The sequence below is a fragment of the Bos grunniens genome, chromosome 9 (genome assembly GCF_055505025.1).
Source record: "Bos grunniens cultivar Pamir isolate PY7600 chromosome 9, Bosgru_T2T1.0, whole genome shotgun sequence".
Classification (NCBI taxonomy): domain Eukaryota; kingdom Metazoa; phylum Chordata; class Mammalia; order Artiodactyla; family Bovidae; genus Bos; species Bos grunniens.
In genome coordinates, this window is record NC_141173.1 from 71,900,030 (window position 1) to 71,914,199 (window position 14,170).

General features: G+C 39.4%; 1 protein-coding gene across 2 annotated transcripts in view; it reads right to left on the reverse strand.

Annotated features, from left to right (window-relative positions):
* Window positions 1-4,882: 4,882 nt before the first annotated feature.
* The window catches only part of LOC147366152 (pantetheine hydrolase VNN2-like), a 29,212-nt gene continuing 19,924 nt past the window's right edge, over window positions 4,883-14,170 (reverse strand). The window contains exons 5-7 of one of the 2 annotated variants that reach the window (XM_086317897.1): window positions 13,096-13,469; window positions 11,413-11,583; window positions 4,883-5,482 (exon numbers count right to left, since the gene is read on the reverse strand). In XM_086317897.1, coding sequence (XP_086174023.1) covers window positions 5,291-5,482; window positions 11,413-11,583; window positions 13,096-13,469 — 737 coding nt within the window. In that variant the 3' untranslated portion in view covers window positions 4,883-5,290. The remainder of the gene's footprint in view (window positions 5,483-11,412; window positions 11,584-13,095; window positions 13,470-14,170) is intronic. The other variant, XM_086317898.1, reaches the window with a different exon arrangement.

Genomic DNA, 14,170 nt, shown 5'->3' on the forward strand with positions numbered 1-14,170 from the left:
CATATTGAAAAGCAGAGACATTACTTTGCCAACAAAGGTCCGTCTAGTCAAGGCTATGGTTTTTCCTGTGGTCATGTATGGATGTGAGAGTTGGACTGTGAAGAAAGCTGAGCGCCGAAGAATTGATGCTTTTGAACTGTGATGTTGGAGAAGACTCTTGAGAGTCCCTTGGACTGCAAGGAGATCCAACCAGTCCATTCTGAAGGAGATCAGCCCTGGGATTTCTTTGGAAGGAATGATGCTAAAGCTGAAACTCCAGTACTTTGGCCACCTCATTCGAAGAGTTGACTCATTGGAAAAGACTCTGATGCTGAGAAGGATTGGGGGCAGGAGGAGAAGGGGACAACAGAGGATGAGATGGCTGGATGGCATCACTGACTCGATGGGCGTGAGTCTGGGTGAACTCCGGGAGTTGGTGATGGACAGGGAGGCCTGGCGTGCTGCAATTCATGGGGTCGCAAAGAGTCGGACATGACTGAGTGACTGATCTGATCTGATTCTCTGTCTTAATTCCTTCCCTCCCATCAGGATTTTGCCTCTGACTTAATCACCTTGTCAAGGTCATCATTGACCTCTCCTTTACTAAATCAGTTGCTCAGTTCTCATTCCCAGCTTCATTGCCATGTTGGCTACCTCATTCTTAGAACACTTTCTTCCCCCACAATCTCCTGGTTTTCCCTTCTTCTCCATCCTCCAAACCACTAGCAAAGTAATTTTTAATTGAAGCCTAGTTGATTTACAATGTTGTGTTAATTACTGCTGTACTGCAAAGTGATTCAGTTACATACATATATACATTCTTTTCCATATTCTTTTCCATTATGCTTTATTGTAGGATACTGAATATAGTTCTCCATGCTTTACAGTAGGACTTTGTTGCTTATCCATTCTATATATAAAAGTGCAAAGTAATTTTTAAAACTATTTAGTTCGTCATGATACTCTAAAATCCCTTGATGGGTCTTTTAGCTTCAGAATAAAGTTCAGACTTAATTTGTTCTTCAATGATTTGATCCTTGCCTATCTTCCTGGCCTCATATGTTTTCATTATCTCTCCTTCTTCTTCCTCTTTTTACCCTCCCCTGCGTCAATATACAGAGAAGGCAATGGCACCCCACTCTAATATTCTTGCCTGGAGAATCCCAGGGACAGGGGAGCCTGGTGGGCTGTCGTCTATGGGGTTGCACAGAGTCAGACACGACTGAAGCGACTTAGCAGCAGCAGCAGCAGCCTCAATATATTGGTCTTTGCTTACAGCATGCCATTCTTCCTCGTCTTTGCTGGCATGACTAACTCTGCCTAGAATGTCATGATTGACTTATCCAGATGGTAGCTGACAACTCTCTTGTCTCCCAAGGAAAAATTAATCCATCATTACATTCTATACTTTTCATCATATGTGTTAAATAAGATGCTTGAATGCATGACACAGTGTGAGGTGTGAGGCATATTCCACTTGCTCAATATTTGATTATTATGATGAGTGATAAAGATGATGCTCTGTCTCCTATTCTAGACTGATTCTTGGAAAAGTAGCTTTTGTTTTATTCCTCATTACCACCCAGCACAGGATCTTCCCAGTCAGCTGTAGGAATCTAAAAAAACATTGTTGGACTTCTTAAAGGGCACAGAGAGACATCCCCAAGAATGATCAGAGAACCTTTATTTATAATGTGAAATAATATTAATGATAAGTATCGTGAAGTCGTGAAGTCACTCAGTCGTGTCTACCTCTTTGTGACCCCATGGACTGTAGCCCACCAGGCTCCTCTGTCCATGAAATTTTCTAGGCAAGAGTACTGGAGTGGGTGCCATTTTCTTCTCCAATAAGTCTATATCCCCAAAATAAAAAACCTAAGCAGAACCACAAAAACAAATGTAGGGACAAAGACTGTTGAAACTGATGATTCAGAGTCAGCTGACTTTACCTTTTGATTCAGTTTGTCACTGAAAAATCATGTAAATCCCAAAAAGTATATACTCAAAGTCAAAGATATGTGGCCACAAAGCCTGTGTTCTCACACAGGAGCACCCAAAGTTTATAGTTTCAGCAACCCTCCTGTAAGTGAAGAACATGGCAGCTCAGAAGAAGCCAGAGGATGGGCCTGTTACTTTTTTTTACCGAGGTCTGGGTGAGGGGGCATGAGAACATGCCTGGGACAACCACTGTATCACCACTGACCGCTTCCACATTTTGTTCTTTACTACATTATCCCAGGTGGAGTTAGTAGTTAAGAACCTACCTACCTGCCAGTGCAGGAGACTTAAAGAGACTCGGATTCAATTCCTGGGTTGGGAAGATCCCCTGGAGGAGGGTATGGCAACCTTCTCCAGTATTCTTGCCTGAAGAATCCCATGAACAGAGGAGCCTGGTGGCTACAGTCTATGGGGTCGCAAAGAGTCGGACACGACTAAAGCGACTTAGCATATACGCACATTATCAAACTTACCCAAGATTTCAGGGCAGCAGGTTTGCCATGCCCACCATATTCATCAGTAGGAAAGAAAACAAATGAATATTGTCTTATCTGTTGTATCAGACAAGATACAACCAAGAAAACAGAATCTGCACCAGCTATTTTAAGAGAATTTAATGTAGGGATTTGGTTAAACAGGTATTTAGTGACTGAAGGACAAAAAGGAACACTGGGGTAACACAGGCAATAACTACCATTCCTGGCACTCATGAGCAAAAGGAAAAGGAGAGTGTAGGAGCTAGAAGCTTTCCAGAGAACCCTGTGGAGCTGAGGCTCAGAGCCCTAGGGTGGGGTGCTCTGCAGCTGGTGTAATAAGCCAGCTCCTCAGGGGAAGGCCCCAACAAAGCTGGGACTCATCTCTTAAGGGGATAATGGTTGCTGCTGTTATTTTTGAAGGAGGGCAATGACATCAGTTCTGGGTATGGGAAAAAAAGCAGAACTAAAAACTAGAACCAACTGGCACTGGAACAAATGACTGCTGTCAGGCGCAGGTACACTGTACTGTCATGTGGGCAAACAGAAGTTCCTCCACTCCTTGTCCAGTCTCTGGTGTCCCTCTAGTGCCGCCTATTGGCAGAACCTAACAGGGAGCCAGGGGGCAAAGGAGAAATGTGTTTGCCTACCCTCAACCTCATCATCACAAAGAAGAATACGGCGGTGGGTTTGGAGCCGAGACAATAGCTAACTAGCACACTAATGTAACTGGACAACAGACACTGTGAAAATGCATGAAGTAAACTGATGCTCACTTGCATAGATTAAATTCATAATTCCTTATGCAAAAATAAGAAATACACAGAATATGTGTAATTTGATGCCATATATACAAAGTTTAAAAAGATGAAAAATAGTACTCAGATATTTTTATGCACATGTAATCAACTACCAAGAAGTCATAAGAATGATAGAAAATAATCTTAGGATAATGACTTCCTCTAATAAAAACAGACAACGCAAGGAGAAGAATGCATTTGGAAGGAAATACAAAAAGTATCCACTCTGTTCGTAGCATCTTATTCCATAAACTGGGCAGAAGGTACATATCTTTCACTTAATGTCTTGTACTATCCCTTTATTATTTTTTCTAGTATATTTGGATTTCTTTTACATTAATAAGATATTCAATTTACGAATAGGTTCCTAGTCATGAGGCATGAGTTAGGACTGACTGATAAGGCACACATCTACTCTCCATCTACACACTTCCTATTTTTATTTTCATGGGTCAAGAGCATATTTATACTAGATGTCTCCGAGCAAGAGTAAATTATAAGCAATTTCTTTTACATCATGTCCCAGTGACACTGCTCTCACTAATTCACTGATATGTTCTATACATCCCTAAGACACGTAAATCTGAATTCATATATGGTCATATTGGGAGTATGGTCTGGCCAATGAAAGATTTATATCTCCTACAGTAGGATCTACAGAACTGTCATGTCCCAAATACAGACAGACATCCATCTGGGGCATCCATTCTTAGTAATTTAATTTTTTTAATTAAATTTAATCCATTCTTAGTACTTTAATTTTTTTTCACATGCACATTTTATTTAAAATATTTAAATTGATTATTAAAAAATTGTTTAAAATGATTCAGGTACATTTCCCTGAATCAAGGCCAAATGAAACTACACTTGAGTTGTTTGGTAAATAAAATGTGCATGTGAAAACCACTGATGAGATACGGATTAAAACATTGTAATGCAAACAATTTTACAGTTAAGTGCTCTTAGTTTTCCTTGGGACTGGTGCTATTTGTTTTTCATTTTTGCTTTTGCTTTTAATGAATTCTACTATAGCTGACAACTCTAAATGTGAATCAGGGGAAGAACTGTCCCTTAGAATCTGTGAGGAAATCCTTGTTTATATCTTTCTCCAACCAGTGAGTTTAACTTCAGAGGCTGACTACCAGTCAACACTGAAACTTCTGAAAGTGAAATATGATTGTGCATGCATCATAAAGCACACCACAAAACCATTGCATAATGTCTAACTTCCTCAAGCAAAATTGACAAATCTGAAATGGTCTATATTTTATGAAGAGATAAAAGAGCATACAGTTTTGATGATTTTGGAATATTTACATACATGTACATTCCCCATCACTAAAAACAGACTACTCAATGTTGAAAATAGTGTTGCTATTAACTGTCATGGTCTTTGTTTTATGGTATTTGTGACTTTAAATTAAACCATAGCCGTTAAGTAGGACTATTTGGAGCTATGACTACCCAAGAAACTGGACTGGGTATTAGTTTTTCTAGAACATCTCAAAACAACTTTTTTGTTAAGATAAACTTAAACATTGGAGTTTATGTTTCCAGTGGAATTCCAATGGGTTTGTTTCCATCTGATTAGAAAGCAAATCACCCCCACAATCATTAGCACAGAAAACTGAATAAATTCAAATTGTCTTTAATGTCAAATGGAATTCAGTCATAAATCTCTCAGTTCCCCTCATTCCCATCAGTACTACTCTCTTCCAAGGCCATCATTACATTTAAAATGTCCCTGAATCTCTTCTGCTCCTGCTAACAGACACACAAGTAGACACAGGTTATATGGCAAACAAGGCTGGAGCCAGGATTTGATCCACATCCATCTGGCCCAAACATCAATCATACCATTATACCATACTGTGACATTTCAGCATAGCCAAAAAAAAAAGGCAAAATTACTGTAGCCCTTAAAAATAATCCTTGATGAAGAAAAAATATTTGGAAATCATTGGTCTATACTAGTGAGCTAGTCATTCAATATTTCTTAGTAAATCTGAGATGAATCAATGAATATGATAAAGCAATGTTCTACACCATCACAGCATCCCGCAAGGTTATGATCATTAATAATGTGGGTATCATCAGGTACGCTGTTGCTGAGTTGCTGGTCCCGCCTGAGATGGAATGTGCGTCCCTGGTGTACCATCTCCCAAAGAGCGACACTGTTAGGACAGGCTCAGATAATCCATTCTTGTTTACCAAACGCCCATCTTCTAGTACCTAAAGAAAAAGTGGGAAGAGTATAGCCAACTTAATTAAAATATACATTACAAGCAGACTCATGATTCTGAAACCATCCTAGATATCACAGTTGATCAAGTAGGTTACTAGGAAAAGGGCCTGGGGCCAGGGCTTGGGGAGCAGGTGGGAAGGGTAGGGGACAGCTATTTTATATGTAAGGAAGACTAGAGCCTTTCTATAAGGTTCAATAATTGAGTTTACACAATCAAATGTAACACAACCTTTAACAGAGTCAGAAATCATCAGTAGCAAAAATTTATCGAGTCCAATTATATTCAGGATAACCAGGAGCCAGAAGAGTACAGATAGCACTCTTCCCTCAAGAAGCTTAAAAGTTAATGGTAAAACTGAGCAGATTCCAAATATAAAGAGAGAAATCAGTATAATAGTATCTTGGCAAGAGAAGCAGGTATGTGCTTAGGAAGTCTGAGAAGGAATAGCTGAACTGGTCAGCTTCCCAAATTGGGAAACAACTTGCTACAAGGAGGAGCAGTTGGGAATTTCTCCCTGGGGTTGTATTATGGAAGACTGTGCCAAGTGGAAATCAAGCAGCAAAGGCTCATTCTAAAACAAATATGTTTTTCCTTCTGGCTTACTTCACTCTGTATAATAGGCCAATACAGTATACTAACGCATATATATAGAATTTAGAAAGATGGTAACAATAACCCTGTGTACGAGACAGCAAAAGAGACACTGATGTATAGAACAGTCTTATGGACTCTATGGGAGAGGGAGAGGGTGGGGAGATTTGGGAGAATGGCATTGAAACATGTAAAATATCATGTATGAAACGAGATGCCAGTCCAGGTTCGATGCACGATACTGGATGCTTGGGGCTAGTGCACTGGGACGACCCAGAGGGATGGTATGGGGAGGGAGGAGGGAGGAGGGTTCAGGATGGGGAACACATGTATACCTGTGGTGGATTCATTTTGATATTTGGCAAAACTAATACAATTATGTAAAGTTTAAAAATAAAATTAAATTTAAAAAATTAAAATAAATAAATAAAACAAATATGTGTGTGTGGCAGGGGCTAGGAGGGGTGAGGTGGGTGGCCTTCCCCAGACTCACAGTGTGCTAGACAACGTGCATGCTTTCTCATTGCCATTTGGTTAGAAGCAGTGAGATATTCTCCCCGTTTTATAGGTAGGAAATTCAGAGGTTAACTGACTTGCACAAACTTGCATAGTTAGTTTCAGAGACCAGTGCAGTGGTATGTAAGCTCACAACAACAGACTGTTAAATCTCCAGGAACTTTGACAGCTGGTTGTTAAGCATGGCTGTTCTTGAAATTGATCATGGTAAGAGTATTTATACCATGATAATTGGCAAATCCCACAAATCAGAGCTTTGTTTCTCCCTTAGAGAGTGGCTTGTTACAATTTATAGTGCATCACTAGTTGAAGATTAGTGAAGAGAAGACTAAACCATATGATCAAAAAGAAGAGCAAGGATTAGATATGCAAAAATTGTGAAGTCACAGAGGCTTCTCTGTAAGGGAGTAATGTATGGAAAATAATGGAACAAGAAGAAACACAAATAGACAACAGAACAAGAATAAAGAAAATGAATTTATAGAAAGAAACACAAATAGACAGACAACAGAACAAGAAATAAAGAAAATGAATTTATCAGTTGTGGAAAGGACAATTTGGATGGGGGAAGAACTTAGAGGGTAAGAAATTAGATGCTTCATAACTAGAAGTAGAAAATAGCTAAATATCCTCAAAGATAATTACTGTGGTGACACATAAACATAAAAACACAGCTCACTAACAAGCTGTCAAATGCACAACCTGTTGGTAGTTAGTTTTCATTGTTTCTAAATTGTTCCTTGTTTACTAAATTGTTCATTAAAGGAACAAAAATGAAATACCAAAGGTATATTTCAAATTATAGTTGGGTGAAAGTTTGAAACAAGTTAAACACAAATATTTAGTTTTCTTGTGACTTTTCATTAATATAGTAAAATCGTGTCTATGTTAATTTCCTTGGGATTAACTTTTCCATATCAGTGATTGTCTCTTAGGTTCTAGCTAGAACTTAGCATTTTTACTAGTTTCCTGTTACAAATTTTCCTAAAATATACTGTGTAATTAATTGACCTCCTATGTAGTATATACTCAATATAATTTGATCTTTTTGATTATTCTCTTACACTGGTAGTTCTTACCCACCAAAATCAAATCAATCAAGCAACCCACCAAAATGTGGGACTATGGAAAAATACAGGTCTCACCCCCAGAGACTCTGATTTACAATGGGACCTGGTCTCTTACTCCTCCAGTCTGTCTGCACATTAACCTATACTTACACGATGTTCAGTACATGTGGCCTAATTCTGGCAACATTTTCCTCTGGTTGTTGATAAACAGTTAACTAGGGAAACCTTCTGAGGTAACTAACTAAAAATACATCCTGATACTTGTACAATGCTTCACTGTACAAGTGCTTTCACATGCATTCCCAAATCAGTGAGGAAGATATTCCCCCACTTTTATAGGTAGCAAATTCAGAGGTTAACTGACTTGCACAAACCTACATAATTAGTTTCAGAGACCAGACTTCTGATAATACACCAGTGAAAAAGTGAAAGTGAAGTCGCTCAGTCGTGTCTGACTCTTTGCAACCCCATGGACTGTAGCCTACCAGGCTCCTCTGTCCATGAGATTTTCCGGGCATCAGTACTGGAGTGGATTGCCATTTCCTTCTCCAGGGGATCTTCCCAACCCAGGACTCGAACCCAGTTCTCCCGCATTGTAGACAGACGCTTTACCATCTGAGCCAAATAGTAAAGAAATGTTTCCCAGAGTTGTGGTTAGTAACACTTCATTCTCTTAGCTAGGACTAGGGGTGGGGAAAAGATAAAAAGTAAATGTGTTGAAATCTCTGCAGAAGTGATCTTCAAGATAATGTGTAAAATGTATGTTAATGGAGAGTCCATAACCAGGGAAACTGGGGAAACACTCAGGAAAACACGGTTGGTGTGACTCTTATAAAACTCTTGTCATCTATGGTATTAGAACTGATATCTCTAGAAACAGCAAGTTAACAGATCAGCAAGTTAACATGATCTGCAAAGTTTCCAGCGAAAGAATAACTAAAAAATAAAATTCTTGATCATTGACTTTTTTTTTTACTGTTCATTTGGTTAGTTGGTTCTTCTTTTGTCTATCTTATGTGTTTACTTAGTGTCTGTTCCTTAGAACCTGGTGAACTTCAGGGAAAGTCATGCCACCGAGAATCTACACTTTTGAAACGAAAACCAGTACCCTAACTAGGAAACATCCTCCAAGGAACTGTTATACCAAAACCCCTGCTTGCCAGCGGACAAATGCCTCTTTTATAGCTCTGAGGAGTCAACACACAGTGTATCTCATTTCTTCCTTTTGCAAATGAGCTGGAGTAGATGAGATATGCCCCAAATGATAAATATACTGTAAGTGCCTAATTTATTTATTATCATTTTTGGCCATACCATGGAGCATGCAAGATCTTACTTCCCTGATCAGGGATCAAACCCATGTCCCCTTCATTCGAAGTGCAAAGTCTTAACCACTGGACTGCCAGGGGAGTCTCTGTAAGTGCTAAATTTAAAGAGTGAAGTCAGTCATGTCCGACTCTTTGCGACCCCATGGACTGTAGCCTATCAGGCTCCTCCATCCATGGGATTTTCCAGGCAAGAGTGCTGGAGTGGATTGCCATTTCCTTCTCCAGGTGATCTTCCCGACCCAGGGATCGAACCTCGGTCTCCCACATTGCAGGCAGATGCTTTACCGTCTGAGCCAGGGTAGATACAATCCCTCCCTCTCCTTCCTCCTTCTATCCAAAAATAAAGGGCCAGTGTCCAAGGATGGGAGGTAGCATGACTAATTCTGAGAATTTTAAGTTGACATCAACAAACACTATCGAGTTAAGTGCTTAACCAGTTACTATTTTGTTTTATTCTCTCATTGTTTCCTACTGCCTGAAACCATTTGTGATGAAAAGTTTAAAATTCTCATGAACTAGCACCACCTGCTTCTTCAAGTATATTGATGTGGTTCAGAGTGATAGTCACATGGCATCTCAGACTTTGGAACTTTAACGTGATCCGGAAAAAGCCAACAGTTTTTTGTCTTTCTCCCATGGATGAGACTCTTCTGTGAGATAAATGTTCTGTCCTCTTTTGGAGTAATTCCTCAAAGAGATACAAGTCTAAGAGTACATGGCATGGGGAAAATTTTTCAAAATAGTACCCAGAAAATTAGATTGTGTGCTCAGTTGAAATGGCAAGGCTTAGCTAGGTGGGATGAGTGGTGACAAGGGAGATCCAAGAGGGAGGGGATATATGTATACATATAGCTGATTCACTTCATTGTACAGCAGCAACTAACACACCATTGTAAAATAATTATACTGTAATTAAAAAATGAAATGAATGGCAAGTCTTGCAAGATACAGTGCACACATACCACTAGATCCCATGTCTTCCTAAGCTTACCTGAGTGAACCCTACCCTCCCTCCTTTCACTTCCTTGAATTTGCAGATAATTTCAACTTATCGACACATGTTTGTGCCAGGCTATCAACTTTCAACAATTGGATTTCAGTTCCAGATCTCTTACATCAGATCTGATCATGGTTTTCTACAGGTGGCACCAAAGTTTTTGTTCCAGCCTCAATGTGCTCCTGAGATTCTCTGCCTTACTGGGTTCTATGGCAGCCAAGGATTCTAGTTCCCTGAGTTTCCCAGCCTTAAGGCTGCACTGTACGTTAAACTGTTGGTGTCACAGAATTAAACATTTTTACAAAATATGACATATTCCAATCTGATAATACAAGCAGACACAAATATATTATCATAAGCAGTCTGCAGTTTTAAAGATTCCCTTGCTTGATGCTTTGGACTAATTAGCGTAGATCCTATTTTTCTTTTGTAAAAACAAAAAATGCAGTTATTCCATTTTAGTTTCTAAAACTCCGCCACCATTTGTCACAGTTCGATGAAGACATTAAATTCCAAACTTGTGGAGTGTGTGTATGCACACGTGTGTATATGCACCATGTACTAAGTAGCAGGTATCAACCTGCAGAATCTTAATTTTAATTTGAGACCAGCTTAATTTGTGGATGAACTAGCTATGACCACTATGGTTTATGAAATAAATATTTGATTTTCTGTTTGTCTTCACATGTTAGAAAAAAGAAACTAAAACTCTGTAGGTAAATATTCTGCAATGAATGGTTTCTCAGACTCATAGGCCTTAGGTATCTTATTGTGTTATTCCAACAAAGTGTCATCACATAAGAATTAGTTGCTATAAGTTACAAATATGGTCACAAACCGCCCCGGCCCTTTATCCATACCCTTTGCAATATGATTTCATAGCTCTTCCCATTGAGAATTCTGCATCATTTATTTCTTCACCCTTTGAATCTGCATTGGTCATGTGACTTGCTTATGGTGGATGAAATACTTGCAAACATGGTCCAAGCAGAGACTTGAAAATAACTTGCCTATTGTGTCTTTCTCTATTCATGCTCTTGGACTTTTTCATTTAACATGTGGACAAGCCCAGGCTTTCTGGAAGATAAGGGACCACAGAATGTGCCTCCAGTCATTTCAAGACATGGCCATCACAAACCAACCAACTCCAGCCAACTCACTTGCTAGCAGCAGATGCATGAATGAGCCCAGCCAAGATCAACTGAGCCCCTTCTAGTCCAGTAGAACAGCTTAGTTACACCCAGTTCACAGCACCAACCACACTATCAGGGCTAAAGAAATGGTTATTGCGTAAAGCCATGAAATTTTGAGGAAGTTTGTTACACAGCAAAGGTTAACAGAAACTGTTTTCTTAGCCTGTTTTGTTTGACTTCAAAAAACAGATAAAATGAAAAAACTCTTAAAATTCTCCTACCTCAAATTTTTCAGGTGCCAGCTTGATTTTAGTAAGTAGCACTTCAGGAAAAACATACTCTGTTCCAAATGTGCCGCTTAGAGAGAACATTTCAAATCTCGTCAAAGCAGTTTCTACTGGCTGTCCACAAGTTGTCAAATCAGTAGATCTGCATTTCAGCATTGTGCATACCTGTGTGGAAGAGATGCAGATAAAATCCAACACCTTGAATCTAAGTTACTTGTACTAGAACTGTTGACTCAGTTTACAGCAAAGAAAATATTTTCTCCATTTGCTAAAGGGATTTAGATCACACAATTACTTGATTTATTGGAAATGGCAAATGATTAAGAGCCAACCCACACATCCTGGTCAACCAGTGGATTGAAAGAAAGAAGCCAGTTTTCATAATAGGAAAGAACAAATCCAACTCCATATTGGATCTGGTTCTTTTACTTGAACCTTTGTATTCTATTGTTTTTGCTATAAGTCCATCACTAAATGGAGATTGGTGCACTCAGTTATTCAGTCATGTCCAACTCTTTGCAACTCCTTGGACTGTAGCCTGCCAGGCTTCTCTGTCCATGGAATTTTCCAGGCAATATTACTGGAGTGGGTTGTCAATTCCTCCTCCAGGGGATCTTCCTAAGTCTCAGACATCTCCTGCATTGCCAGGTGGATACTTTACCACTGTGTCACCTGGAAGCTTAAATGGAGGTTGTCTATAAGCTTAAATTATACATAATGAACTGTCTCTGAGAATAGTGCCTTTCATGCAATAAGCTAAAATACTTTTGTTTAGCTTATAGGGAATATCTAGACTAGGTCCACTTATGAATGGCCACAAGAAGAAAAAAATGTACATTTCCCTTCCAGAGTCTGACTGGAACCAGGACTTTACCTTTTTCCCTTTCAATATAAAAGAAGCCTGACTTCTACCTCCGGAAAGATGGTTCTTTGGGACACTAGTCCACCACCTCAGTCTGCTGGCTTTCCAAATAAGGTCACTGTTCCTTGCCACAACAACTCATATCTCAATTTATTGGCCTGTCCCACAGTGAGCAGTACAAGCTTGAACTGGTATCAGATATAAACCATTCATCTAGCATGTCAGATAATGGCATTTGGTCCAAGAAAGTGGAACTCTTTGGGCAACAGAAATACTAAAGTCAAAAGGATGGTTAGAATTTTGACCTTTTTTTTTTTCATATCTGTTTCCTTAGAAGAAAGCAATGAGGCACAGAGTATAATAATAAAATACAAATGCATAGCCATCATGATACAAAAAATGTGCACTTTAAAATTTGTCATTGGAAGGGCAGGAAATGACTAGGAATATGGTTACAAGAGCAGTTAAAATAAAAATGATATCCCTACTTATTGTTAGTTTTAAAAGTTAAAATAAGACTTTATATTTAGATATGTCAGCAAAATTACTTAAGGAAGCCACTTAAATATGCAAGCTAGTTCATTAGTCAATTAGAAAATCAGGTTAATATTTTAATGTGTTCAAAGCAAGCAATCAGATGATACTTAGCTCCCCTGCAAATATCATATGATTAATCCCAAAGCGTATGTGTGTGATGCTGGCAATGCATGGAGTCAAGCCAAGAAAAAGCACTTGATTCCCTGGGACAAATATGAAAAGTTAACCCGGGAATTTACTCACACCCAAACACTCGTTTTCACTTGAGTTGAGATTACCTGCCAATATTCTCTTCTCCTTCTCCCATGAAGTCCTGCAAAAGCTCCTAGAACATACACTTCATCCCCCTCCTTTGCTAACATTCTGTAGCTTAAATGACAGCAGAGCTCTTTTTGACAGACTGTAAGGTTTCCTGCACTTTCAGAGAGTTTTGTAAAGTTGAACTCATCACGGGAAATAAATCCCCTGAAGGAATTTTTAGGTCCTGGAAAGGGTGTGATGGAGGTGGCGTAGGCACTCCAATTCATGGCTGGTGGGTAGGTCGAGGAGTTTCGGGGATGGGAATCCACCTCTGCAAAGAGGATCTTTCCTGACTCTGTTTCCATATCATGATGGTAGACTTTGGGAGAGTGTGGTGCATAGATACCACTGCCTGTGAATGGAAGACAAGTCTTTATAAAAAACAAAAAACAAACCCAACACCCCCAGTTTCCCCATCAAAACTGAGCATATGGTCATGTCACAAGATTAGTTACGAGATAACACAAGGCACTGAACACCTAAGTACTTCTCCTATTCTCCACTGGAGGAGATTAAATTGAATGATCAATGGTCTCATTCAATAAACTTTGAACATAATTTATTACCATAACAGAAAATTAAGCCAAATATTAAAACCACTGAATCACTGAAGTGTCTGAGATGTGCATGCTAAGTCTTTACAATAGTGTCTGATCCTCTGAGATCTTACAGGCTATAGGCCACCAGGCTCCTCTGTCCATGGGATTCTCCAGGCAACAATATTGCAATGGGTTGCCATTTCCTCCTCCAGGGGATCTTCCCAACCCAGGGATAGAACTGGCATCTCCTACGTCTCCTGCGTTGGCAGGCAGGTTCTTTACCACTAGCCCTTTGAGAGGTAAGGAAGGTAATATAAAAGAACAGTCCCTCCTGTTCTCCATTGTGGTGGTTTTCAAATATGTCCAAAATTTCTTCATCATTCCTCTCTCCAATGGGTGGATCTAATTTGTTTTACCTTGAGTGTGGGCTTGGCTTAGTGACATACTCCTAATGAATATAACGTGGTAGAAATGATGGTAGAAACGTCATAAAAAGCTGTGTAGCTTTCCCCTG